The sequence below is a fragment of the Oreochromis niloticus genome, linkage group LG13 (genome assembly GCF_001858045.2).
Source record: "Oreochromis niloticus isolate F11D_XX linkage group LG13, O_niloticus_UMD_NMBU, whole genome shotgun sequence".
Taxonomy (NCBI): Eukaryota; Metazoa; Chordata; class Actinopteri; order Cichliformes; family Cichlidae; genus Oreochromis; species Oreochromis niloticus.
This window is the reverse complement of record NC_031978.2, coordinates 27675950-27688860: the sequence shown is the minus strand read 5'-3', so window position 1 is coordinate 27688860 and position 12911 is coordinate 27675950. Positions and strand designations below refer to the sequence as shown.

General features: G+C 41.0%; 1 protein-coding gene across 3 annotated transcripts in view; it reads right to left on the bottom strand.

The window, feature by feature from the left end:
• Positions 1–12911, bottom strand: part of stk32c (serine/threonine kinase 32C) — a 37550-nt gene that overhangs the window by 14619 nt on the left and 10020 nt on the right. For all 3 annotated transcript variants that reach the window (XM_019367013.2, XM_019367011.2, XM_019367015.1), the window contains exons 3-6: positions 6496–6533; positions 5498–5587; positions 4981–5084; positions 4732–4848 (exon numbers count right to left, since the gene is read on the bottom strand). In XM_019367013.2, the coding sequence (XP_019222558.1) occupies positions 4732–4848; positions 4981–5084; positions 5498–5587; positions 6496–6533 (349 nt within the window). The remainder of the gene's footprint in view (positions 1–4731; positions 4849–4980; positions 5085–5497; positions 5588–6495; positions 6534–12911) is intronic.

The following is a 12911-nucleotide window of genomic DNA, read 5'->3' as shown; positions in this document are numbered from 1 at the left end:
CAACTTCTCTCCTCGCTCACAGCCAGGCTGCTCTCCATGGGAGGTGAAATAAAACCCTTACATGAGTTTTATTTTTTCCCTCCTTTCCTTTTTACCACCTGCCATCCCTTTTCATCTGCTATATCTTACTAATATGCTTGTATGTGTTGAACTCAATGATATGTTAAACCCGCAGGACTGTGAACCTTACACTGCTTTGGTAGAGTCTGTTATGAAGTTGCTGCCTTGTGTGAACACATGAGTCAAAAAAACAGACTATAAATAAAGATTATTAGCTTTAATAAAAATGATCAAACCCAAGACGCTGGAAGTCTTGCATTAATAAAAGGAACAGTTAAACTGGATCATCTCTTCAAAGGGAAGAGAAAATGGGAGCGGATATGAGGGTGAGCTTGAGCAACCATTCTCAATGTGACGAGCAGTTCATTTCACTTATCATTGGAGACCTATATTCAATCTTTTTCTTTGCTTATGACTTTAATAATGTAAAGTAATATTATTCACAGGGCTGTGCAAATTTCCAAAGTCCACAAGAAACAAAACAACACAACTTTGCGCTTTAACCAGGGTGATGTCTAAAACCTGCAGGACACCTGATATTGAGGCCTGGAGTTGGACACCTGATGGAGATTGGATTTTTGATGCTTTCCATGGAGGATTTGGAAAATTGTTTAAGAGAGAGAGGATGTAATTTTTGGTCACTATTCTAAACTGTTTTTCAGCTACAACAGCACAAAAGCTAAAATACATTTCCTCAATAAACACTTATTCCCATTGAGTGTCCCAGTAAACCAGGATAGTGTGCCAGCCTGCACACTACCAGGACCCTGTATCACTTTCATTTTTGTGCTCCCCCCCCCCAGTATTTAACATCTGCTGTCAAAACCTTTTGATCATGCATGTTTATCTAGCTAATAGCAGGTGTTTGGCTTTCTGACATGCAGATATTGAAACCATGAAATCTGCTTTTTTGGTTTTGAGTTTTATCACTATACATTCTTATGATCTGTCTGTGTAGGTTTTCAGGTCATGGCAGTGTGAGAGTCAAAGGCACCTTCATTTCTTTTTGAAGAGCCCTCACCTCAAGTGGTTAAGACTATTCCTACAATCTTTCTTTCATTTATAAAAGTCTTTCATTTATAAAACAGCTGGTACTGACTCTTGGCCGGTGTCATTTTTTAGATTGGATGGTTGAAGCCTGAAGAAATACAATAAAGAGATATTGGCAATTTAACAGTTTATTGTTTTAACAAACAGGGGCTTGGATGGCCGGTCTCCAGCTTGGTCACACACTGCTATGTGATGACATCCTATTTTTCATTTGTCACAAATCAGCCAATGTGGTTGTGTTAGTCACTCTGGCACAAACAGCACATCCAAACGGATCCCAGCGGGGTTGAGGTCAGGGCTGCAGGCAGGTCATTCCATCCTAGTCAATGATAAGCCTCGCTCTGCGGAGAGTGTTGTCATCTTGGAGGATAGAGTTCGGTCCCAGACTGTGGAGATATGGGATTGCCACTGGCTGCAGAATATCATCTTGAGATATCTCTGCCGCCCCACACCGTCACCGCACTCCGCTAAAAACTGTTACCCTATTGGTGCAGCAATCAACACTGCAACATTTTGACCGTACGACTCAACAGGTGTAGGAAGACTCCCGACTCATCGATGAACAGGACCAATCAGGCCCCTGACTGTCAGTACCTGGGGTACCAGGAGCTCTAAACAAGAACCAACAGCAGAATAAGCTGTTTGGCACTAGCAAGAGAAGGTTTGGCAAGTTTTTCATGGGCACATACTCAACTCTGCTGCTCAACCTACAAATGTGGTATTATTTATGGGGAAACAAACAGGCTTCCCAACAATAAAAGATTTATTATTGCAAAAATAGAAATAATTGACCAAAACACAATTTTACTTCCTTCTCCGTAGAAAACTAATAATTATGTTGCCACTACATTTGAACAGGAGGCGAATGCACCTTTACTAATAAATCCCCCAACAGGAGGCATTGTTAATCAAATCTGACTCCAATCAGGTTGAATCAAAATTGTTGCACTGATCAGAACAGATGAACACCACACATGAATGGAGTCGCACAGTCCAGGGAGAAAAGAAGAGCTGGTGCTGATACAGTTGTGTTTTTAAATGGAATGCCATCTGCTTCATTTTTCACCTCGGGGGTAAAATGCTGGAGATGACAATGGGATGTGGCTTTTGTTGTCGTGTTAGCTCGCTTCCTGCGCTTTATTTTCTTCCTTTTGGTCACAGGCTGATTCAGTTTTCTCCTGCAGGGCCGGTTAGCTCAGTCTCGGTGGAGTCCAGACACGGTAATCGATCAGCAGCAGAGCGGAAGAGACCGTCGCGCCGTCCAGAACACTCAGTCATTCAGACGCAGAGCACATGCACGCACTCCTGCTCTGCACTTACACTCTGCCAAAGAGTATCCTCCTGAACAAGCCACAGTTTTCCTTCCCCACTCGAAAATCTTGTCTTCAAATAACTACAGAAATATCACCAGAGGGGAGGAGAGGACTTGTTTCCAGAACAGTTTTGCTTGCTTAGATGACAACACGCTGATGCAAAGCAGAATAAGGTGGGTTTTTATTGCAAGGAAAGTTTGGAGCAGAATTATTAACATTTGATCCAGAGGGAGTTATCTCATCCAACTGGCACACTTTCACTTTTAAGAAAACATTTTCAGCCTCAATATTAGACTAAAACACTCGTTATGATGAGTTAGCACACAAAGATACACATGCACTGTTTCGTCTCTCACCCACACGCTCAGTTTCTGTGCTTTCATCCCTCAGATTCCCATCTGTCATTTTTTTTCTCCATCCCTTCTTTGCCCTTGGGGTCTCGGATCATCCCCCCTCCCCACAACACTCACGCATACACAGAGTACCTGCAGCATCAGTTCCACAGGCTCCGCTGACCTTTTTACCTCTACATCCTGCTCCTCTTTCTTAGGAAGACCATCTGCACTCAGGCAACACGGGTCAGAGTTAATCTGCCTTCACTTAATTAAAAACTGTAACTTTAGTTTCCTGGGACTGGCATTCACATTCCTAACCTTTCCATTTATCAGCTAGCTCATATACATTTTATTAAAATGTCCAAACCGAATGTTTATGACTTCTCTCCTAAACCTTGGATGAAAGCGATGCATACTGACACCGTGAAAAAAATCTTGGCACAAACACCAGCTGGTAAAGAAGACGTGAACCTGATTAAAGACAAGCCATAAAATTAAGATTACAGGTTTTTGCCAGCAAGGTGAAGGCCTGAGCCAACTAAAAACACTGCTCTTTGCTAATAAAGAGAGATAATGGATTCCTTGTTGAGAGCGATTAGTGAGCTTTGTCGTTCTGAGCGTCAGAATAGAGCTGATCGCTAAGCCTGTTCATACATGTTTGACAATTTGGATATTTGTTTACTGGGTAGATATTTGCTTTTCAGCTTTAGCAATCGGATATTTATTTTATTGTAAATATAGAAATTATGCATCTCAGCTTGTCCATCTCACACCCCTCTCACTCACGACCCTGTCCCTGTTCAGTTCACCTCACTGGTTGCTAACTTGGCAACTTTGTAACTAAATTTGGTTACTTTTATACTCCTCCTTTAAACTAAAAAGGCAGAGGGAAAAAAAATCTATAGACAGTATCTGTCTCTGAGCTGTGCACACTGGGTGACAGAGCAATAGAAGAAAGAAAGGTGCTTTCTGTGAAGAGGATCTTATTACATCACGGATAAGCAGTTGTTCCTATCATACCTTTTTCAAATTTCCTTGCACTAGCTGCATAGTAGGATGGTGCTGTGTGTTACAGTCACACTGTGGAAAACAACAGAGTTTGCAATACAACCAAACGTTAGCATAACTGTGTGCAACGAACGTGTGAACTCGCTGCTTTTGAAATGGTTGCTTCAAAGACGAGTCAGCGACCACTCGCAGTCAGCTCGCCGTCTTCAAGGCGACAGCAAAAGATGGACTCAGTCAAGTTACACACAATCTTTTTGTAATAATACAGGAATTAGCAGTGATATATCAGATGGTACGGACTATGTATACAGAAATTCACATTAACTAATTTGATTTTCAGAGTGCAGCCAGATCCTTGCAGATCTAGCAGTTTCTGCTGGATGGAGATTTAACTGAAAGATGACAGACGTTCAGCAACTTTGCTTCAGAACACAATCAGAAGACTTGAGTCCCTTATTACAGCAGTCCCCAACCCCCGGCTCACGGACCGGTACCGTGAGTCGTTTGGTACCGGGCCACAAGAGTTGAGGCTCGGGTGTAAAATTTACGGTTTTCAGGGTTTTTATCGTTAACTCAGTTTTCCTGGGTCTTTTCCTATGTTGTAGTTGTGCGTCTTATTTTGAAAGAAATATTTACACGTTACCATAGCGACCATAGAGAGCATTAAGGGGCAGAGAGGAGGATGTTACTCCCAATGTTGTTGCCGCATTTTAGGAGGACGCTGCTAATAAAGTTACACAATTACACAGTGAATTCGCGTTTATTATTATATTCATCCCACCAGGCAACTTGTGCAACCTCGTAGTGACTGAAGGTGACCACCATTGACGGGTGTTGCTCACCATTTATACTGAGATGCTGAGCCAAATCAAAATGACTGATGGCAGTTTTATTGTCAGTGGGAAACTCAAGTGTTTAAGTGTAAAAAAGTGGAAGTTAATAATGCCCCATCGTCCTCCACTCACCTTCCTCAGTAGTGAAACCAGATCCTTGGGCCAGGCTGGGCTGTACTGGACACTGACAGTACTGAAGAGCTGAATCAGCGATTCCACCGAGTTACTGGCGTGGATGTCATACGGCCTCTAGCAGAGAGACAGGGTGACAAGAGGAGGAAAAGCAGCAGGTTGAGGAAGAGAAAGACGAGCGAATGAATGGAGGCGAGTTCGTTTTTGCAGCCCGATAACATAAAAACTGCGATTTCAATCATGTCTCACCCATCCGCGCAGCACTTCGAAGATCGTCACCCCTAGTGACCACCAGTCTACTTCAAAGGCGTAGCCCGTACCTCCACTCACAAAAGACTGGAAGATCTCTGGGGCTGAAAGCACAGCAGAGAGACACTCTGAAGAAAAAGCTTGTATAATGACAGCCTGTGCATGCAGTGTTCCTTTGCAAAAATGTCATAAGAAAAGCACATTTTTCCTCGGCAATCGCATAATACAATAGTGGAACATTTGCCTCCAATTTTCACAAATCAACAGGATGTTTAATTTCTTTGATATCATTCACACACGCCTGTTTAGTGATAATGAGAGCGTAAAAATGTATTCAGAAATTGAAGGAACAGCGTCTGGCACCTTCTAGCAATTAGTTCTAGGAGCTTTAACTAACCGAGACAGTTAAATGGTACAACTGAGCATTTAAAATTACAAAGAAAAGAATAACTTAATTACACTAGGCCCCCTTTTCTTGTAGCTTTCTTTTTCATGCACAGTATAAATGTTTAGTTACCCATGTAGGGCTTGGTTCCAGCTAAGGCCGTGGCTCTCTCTCCGTCTTTTATTATTGTTGCTATGTTGAAGTCTGTCAGGTGAGCGTGACCTGAGGAAACACGAAAATCCATCAACATTTTCTAAATAAATGTCTCACTCACATCAAAAGGAAACATTTTCACATGTGAAAAGAGAAGGAAACAAATGAGGACACAACGTCCCCTTTCAGTAAGCTGGAATGTGATACGTAAGGACAAAGTGTCCTCATTATTTTGTGTGTCAGTCCGATGTCCCCGACTCCTCTGACCTTCTTGCGGTCGTTTCTGGGGTGTCGTACTCGTCGCAGCGGATTGGGAACATCACTGCCGTCTCTAAGGTTTATTTATTGTACAATTTCTGTTTTCCCCTGATGATCAAGCACTTTTCAAAATCCCTCTGTCAGCTTAAGCTGATAGAAGGATTTTGAGAAACACAAATGCACGACAGACATATTTATTGTATAGATAGGAGAAGTACAAAACACAGACGCACACACACAGGGAGGTACAGACAGCATTAGAATCACATGCAGTTGAACAAAGAAACACAGCTTAAAGTCATTCATTGTGATAAGATTTTTCGGCTTTAAAGCTGCTGAATTCACTCCATCGATATGACACAGTCGGTGGGGGGTGGGGGTCTTTTGCTAACATTGCAGCTTTAAATGACATGGAAATAGGACCAGAGGAAACTGTTTTAAGGTGGAATGTGTGCACATAGCAGGAATACATATAGTATAATCAGAATAAAACTCATTAAGAGCCATATGACAAAATATAACAGGTATCTGACAATCAATCAATAAATAAATAAATAAACAATGCACAAAGAATACTGTGATATGCTTTCAGACAGATCTGTGGTCTAAATGTGCTCTTATACAACTACAATACAACTACGATAAATACTGAAGGCCTAAAAGTCCTGTTTTGTTTTACATCCTGTCTTATAAACAGAGCAAACTGTTCACACCCTTACCTTGTTCATCCAATAGGATATTGTCTGGCTTGACATCTCTAAAAAAGACAAAGAATACGTACACATTAAAACATGTTGATGCAAATATCAGTAGAAGACATTATTTGCATTTTAATAGCACATCACTGAGTTCCTGCTGTGTACAGGTAAACTGACCTACAGCTTTCTAAACCCCTATGGATGACATCACATAGACCTTCGGAGCATGTGGGTTATCAATGCCACCTTTAAGCTTATCCATTTGGATTTCTGTGGAAACTAAATGGAACCACTAGAGATTGGAAACATCTCCACGTGTGGCTCTGGGGCTGCAGATTTGAGACCCCTGATCTAAGCTATCCAGTGGCACCGCAGCTTCAATTTAAACAGCCTCTCATTTATTCAAAGGTGCTGATGTGATCATAGTTACAATCATCTTACGTATCGAATAAGTCTGAAGTTATCTCATGATTCTGTGAGCATTTCAGGACGTTTTAAAGATTTCCAATTAGAAATGTTGGAAGGAATTAATCAGGGCTAAATAAGCTAAAAAAAACCTCCATGATATAAGCTTGGCATGCATCTCTTGCACAACTTGAGAATTTGAAAACAGCCTCACTCATACACCTCTCTTAAAAAGAGTCTATTTCATTGAGGCCCTGGTGGTAGCTATTCTAGTCTAAAAAGACCTGTAATCACGCCAGCTCCAATCATGTGCTGGATTTTATACAGCCTGAAATCAGAACTGAGAGGACACCTGGTAGACCCAGTTCCCCTTTAGACCATTTCACTATGTGTAATGTAATTATGGACAGCTGAAAACATTTGCCAACCCTGGCTTCATTAACAAAAACAAAAACTGCAGTTTTCATGCTAGAGTTGTTAAAACGTGCGGTTCAAAATGCACTTTATAAGTTGTTGTTATTAGTAAAAGTGTTTGTGAGTTTAAGCATTTGCTAACTGTCTAATCTGCTCCCATAACTCTCCATCAACAGCACCTCACATCATCATAGTTTGTGGTCAAGTGGGAAAGACCAGGATTAGACATGTACAGTATGTGTAGATGCTAAAGCGTGTGGGAGGTGTTTTGAAGGCTGATGCATGTGTGAATTACATGTTTGAACAACATGATTTGGACATCTGTGTCAACAAGCAGAAAATTCCTTCATTCCCTGCATTTCGGAGCGAGTGAGAGCACACTCAACGCTGATCCCCGGGAGAGGTTTGTCCCAGAGGGACTAACAGGTTTGTCTGCACATGCTTATTACACTGAGCACCCAAGCCCTGGACATATCCAGGAGCACACACACACGCACACACACACGCACACACACACACACACACACACACACACACACACACACACACACAGCTTGACATTTTCCAGCCCTTCAAACACTCCATGGGCAATTAACAGAGCGCACACAGCTTATTTAATTATGCCGTACATCATGCTGGTGTGGAGAATACACGCGGTCTACAGAGAGCATCTACATACCCCACAGGACACGTGTGTTCATGGTGACTGTGCGACTGACGCGAATATCTGCTGAAACTGGTAGAGGGGAGCGGAGGTGGTGGTGCTGCAGACTGATCCAGCAGAACAAAGCAGGAGGGAAATGCATGCATGTTCACAGGAGGAATCCCTGCACCAGTGCCAGCTACAGCATCGTGCAACGCTGTTTGAAGTACAGAATTCACTTAATTTATTTTGCAGCTATCACAGAGACATCAGTCTAACATGAAGCTGCACGCCAAGTGATTTCTTATTTTGAACAGGAACAAAGTAATTCAGTGTGAGGTGATCTAACTTGCAGAGTGGATAAAAAAGGAGAGAAGAGAGAAGGGATTCTCCAATTCTACTTCCTTTCTTCTCACAGGACTAATTTTACCTCCTTGGGCATGGTGGCAGCTGACTGTTGCTAGGAGACCAGAGACCCCCCACCTTTTTTTTTTTCTTCAGTTGGTGCAACAAAATAATTGTAGAGTATTCTCCTGTCAAAAACTTCCAGGGTAGAAGAAAACTGTTGTGCTGGAGGAGGGCACTGATACAAAGGGACTAGATTACGGCACACACACTTGAATCAATGGCAGAAAACATCACGTTAAGAAGAGGACGAACAAAACACTGAAGCATGTTTTTAGCTACTATTTATAGCCATTTAAAATGTATATGATGAAGACGTTTAGCCAACTATACAATGAGGGGGAAAACTCTGGCTTCACTTTCAGAAGACACTTGTCATCTCCGTGAGGCTGCCAGCAGAAGTGTAATGATGCATATCTACTGCAGACAGCCATGTCTGAGAACCTAAAGAGAGCCACAGATACATATCAAAGAAGCTGTACGCATACAGGAAGAGAATAGCACCATTTTCTCAATATTTGGTGAGGAATGACAAAACACACTGAGGGGTTACCTAGTCACTCGGAGCACTGAATATCTACTAGCAACTAAGTGACAGGTGTCAAGCAACTCCTAAACAAGGCTTTAAGCTGGAATCAATTAGGCTGCAGTCTAATCTGTGGAGATCAAATGTCAGCTCGTCAGTTTTAAACTTTTGACCCACTAGTTTTGTGTGCATCACAATCTATTAATAATGAGCTTTAGTTTGCACGAGCAGGAGTTTTAAGCTCAGGCTCCGGCTTTAGATGTATTGCACAGACATGAAGGTGACAATCCTCTTTAACTCTTAGCAAAAAAAGCAAATACAAGGTTTTACCCAAATGCCATACTATTCTTTTCGCTTCCATATTCTTGCATGTTATTTTTTATTCTGCTTCTTAAAGGTGCTTTTTTTTTTATTACGATGCCAAATATGTAAGTATGATGAATGCTTCAGTGTATCAGTCCATTGCAGCATTCAGAGGCCTCACATTAACGCGCTACCTTTACTTTAAACCAAGTCATAGCACTAAAATGTTTATCATTTATGATTCGGGGGAATTGCTTTTTGTCCCCAAAAGGGATGCAGGTCCCCACAGTGTGACTATATAAACAGATTTATGTCCCCACAACATAAATAACACACAGACACACAGACACATGCATATGGACACACACAGTTGCTGGAAGAAGACATGTAGCCCACATAAGGTTTTGAATAAGGTTCAAACAGTTTTTCAGCCATCTGTGGCTCTAAATCTGCAGCCTGCAGGGATGCAGCTCTTTCACTGACTGGACTGCACGCACGCTTACAGCTGCGCTCAGCATATCTGGACAAAGAGCTGTGTTTACTGAGTCCACTGTGGATGAAGGATGGGGACAATTACAGAGAAACCCATATGACCCATCCTTAGGTATGCAAAGTAAATAAAAACAGCAACTTCAGCGCCTTAAAAAAGGTTACAATTTGAGACTCACACCAAGACTCGCGAGAAACTGAATATAAAAAAAATATCTATATCTATATCAATCAACCGACATTTGCTTGTGTAAGGCTCATTTATGCTTGTTGTAAACCTAGAATGTAAACTAGGGTGTTTCACAAAAAAATAACAAAAAATGGCAACTTTAAAATGAGAGAAAGACAGAGACTGCATCTGTGATATCAGCCGTCCATTTCTTTGGTTTTTGAGACCAGACATCACAGCCGCAGAGTAACTCTCACTGAAAATAAGAAATCACAGCATACTCCTATTGCAGGGACACATAAAGCGGGCCTGGTTTAAAGCACAACCAGCTTTACTGCCATTCTGGACACTAATGCTGAACATAACTTAGAAAATAAGCACTCCACAGAATTTTAAACTAGCCATCCAAACTATAATATAACTATATCTGACAACAGAACTGGACTTTTGAAAGCTTTCAAACTGAGGCACTGACTGAGTAGCTCTCACAGTAAAAGCTAGCTTGGTCCACGGCTTTAAATCTAAATCTAAGTATATAAATGTATGCCATTCACTTTATTTTAAGCCTTTCATTCCCAAGATTCTCTAACGTGAAGGGTCTGGGTGGAAAATAAGGGGTTCAAAGCTCTGTATGACTCCACTTTAGATCTCAGTCATAAAAGTAACGACTGAAATTTTAAATTTGATTTCTTTAACAAATGGGGAGCCAGGCTAATACAGCATAAAGTGGTTTTGAGTAACCTTGCTGCTACTGTTTGCACCAACTGTAAATGGGCGACTGCTGTATCAATATGTTATACGTTATTAAATTTTAATTTCTCTTACAGACCCCTGATAAAGTCAAAGCTGCACTAGGCTAAAATATAAAACAAAGTATTGAAGAATTTGAAGACAGACATCACTCCTAAATTCTACTTTGCGCATTGAATATTTCGCTCTTTGTACTGCTTAAAAACTCTCCTGATCTAGTCTGAAACGAGCTGTGATGGTCAAAGGCTGCTTAATGGATTAGATTTTCTGAAGCCTGAAAACAGACCAGTAAAGGAGTCTAGTTTCCTCTCAGACCACTTAAACTGCAACATGCTGAAAGTAATAGTAGATTTTGTTTTTTGTTGGGCCACAAAACCCTGTTTCCAATCTGTCCTAAAGGGCAACATATATTCTTGGCCATACTGTGGCCATGAATTTATAAATACATCAGATCGTGTGCAAAGGTGCTTTTTGTTGTAAGGTAAAGACACGACAATAATACAGAGAAAATCCCAACAATCAGACGACCCCCTATGAGCAATCACTTGGTGACAATGGGAAAGAAAAACTGCCTTTTAACAGGAAGAGCCCTCCCTGAACCAGGCTGAGGGAGGGGCAGAATATAATTCAAAACGGTAAGATCCAAGTGGAAGGAGATGAGGAAGATAAACGTTGGGTCAAAAATATCCATCCTCAAACAAATGAGTCACGTTTAAAACCTGGAGATCGACATATAATGCAAAGAAAGGGACTGTGACTTTTTATGTTCTCACAAATTAACCTTTCAGAGCAGAAAACAACACTCACTGGTGTTTAAGAGCGATGTGTGGCCTGACTCCTCACATTCAAAAATAACTGGTAATACTGATGTAAGGTGCAGAACCACAAAACAATGAAACAAAACCTCTTGAATACTGAAAGTTACAGACACAACCTTGAGCTGATCTTCAGTGTTTTTTTTACCACACAGGGGAAATTCTAGTTCACTGTATCCAGTTAAGCTACGTGTTCTCGCTGGCTGGCCCTGCAGCATCTAATGTATTTGGAAAGCATTGCAAACACGTCTTATGGATACGTATGGGTGTATTTGGGAGTTTAATGCGTCTGTCTCTCTCGGGTAAACACGCTGTGAATCAAAACCCAGAAGGCATGACATCCAATGTCACGCTGGAAATGAAATGTTTTTATTTTCTTCAAGGTATTACAGGCAAAAACTGGAGTGTCTGGGACACTGGTCAATTTATTCTTCTTTCAGTTCAGAGGACAAAAAAAGTCGTATACAATAGTAAACAGCAGTATATAAAATATAGTCATAAGCATTTTTACAATGTCGTAATTGCACCTCTGTACACCACCACAGTGGATTATACATCAAACAATAAAGATGTGATTGAAGTGCAGACTTTCTGCTTTTATTCAAGGGTTTTAAAAAAGGCACCAAATTAACTGTTTAGGAATTACAGCCATTTTTATACACAGTCTCCCGTTTGTTTGTTGTTTTCTGCCTGGTGCTGTGGTTTATAGCAGGGAAGTCACTTTATATTGTGGGTCACATACAGCCCACTGTGACCTAAAACTGGTGGGACCAGTGACACTCCCCTTTCTGTCAGTTTAACTACACATTTATCCCCTGAGACATCTTAATATTGAATTTAATTTAATTCAATTCAATTTTATTTATATAGCACGAATTACCAACAGTAGTCACATTAAATTGCTTTATATTAAAACATAAAATATAAAGTAATATAAGAAATCAAAGGCCATTTTTAAGAAATGTTGCTGTAATAACTGAATGAAATATTTCACAATGACTCTTTGGGCTCAAATTGTAAGAAATCAAATTTTTAAATTTATTTATTTTCCACTGTCGGAACAAAATAAATGAAAAAAGCAGAAATAATAGATAGGAAAAAATCCTCTTTTCCCCACACTGTCATTTAATTGTTTATATATTACTTATCTACTTTGGTGTAGCATGGCCATCTTTATCAGTTGGAAAAGCTGTAACACTCATGAAAATACAGTTAAAAACTCTGCCCTCCTTCACATTTTCCAAAGCTGTCCAGTGCGGGTCCTCACTGGGCCAATTCTGGTCCCCAGGTCTTATGTTTGACACCTTTGCTCTATAGCAGGGGTGGAGAAGTCCAGGCCTCAAGGACCGGTGTCCTGCAGGTTTTAGAGCTCACCCTGGATCAACACACCTGAATCAAATGACTAGTTCATTTCCAGGCCTCTGGAGAACTTCAAGACATGTTGAGGAGGTAATTTAGCCATTTAAATGAGCTGTGTTGGATCAAGGACACATCTAATACATGCAGGACGCCGGGCCT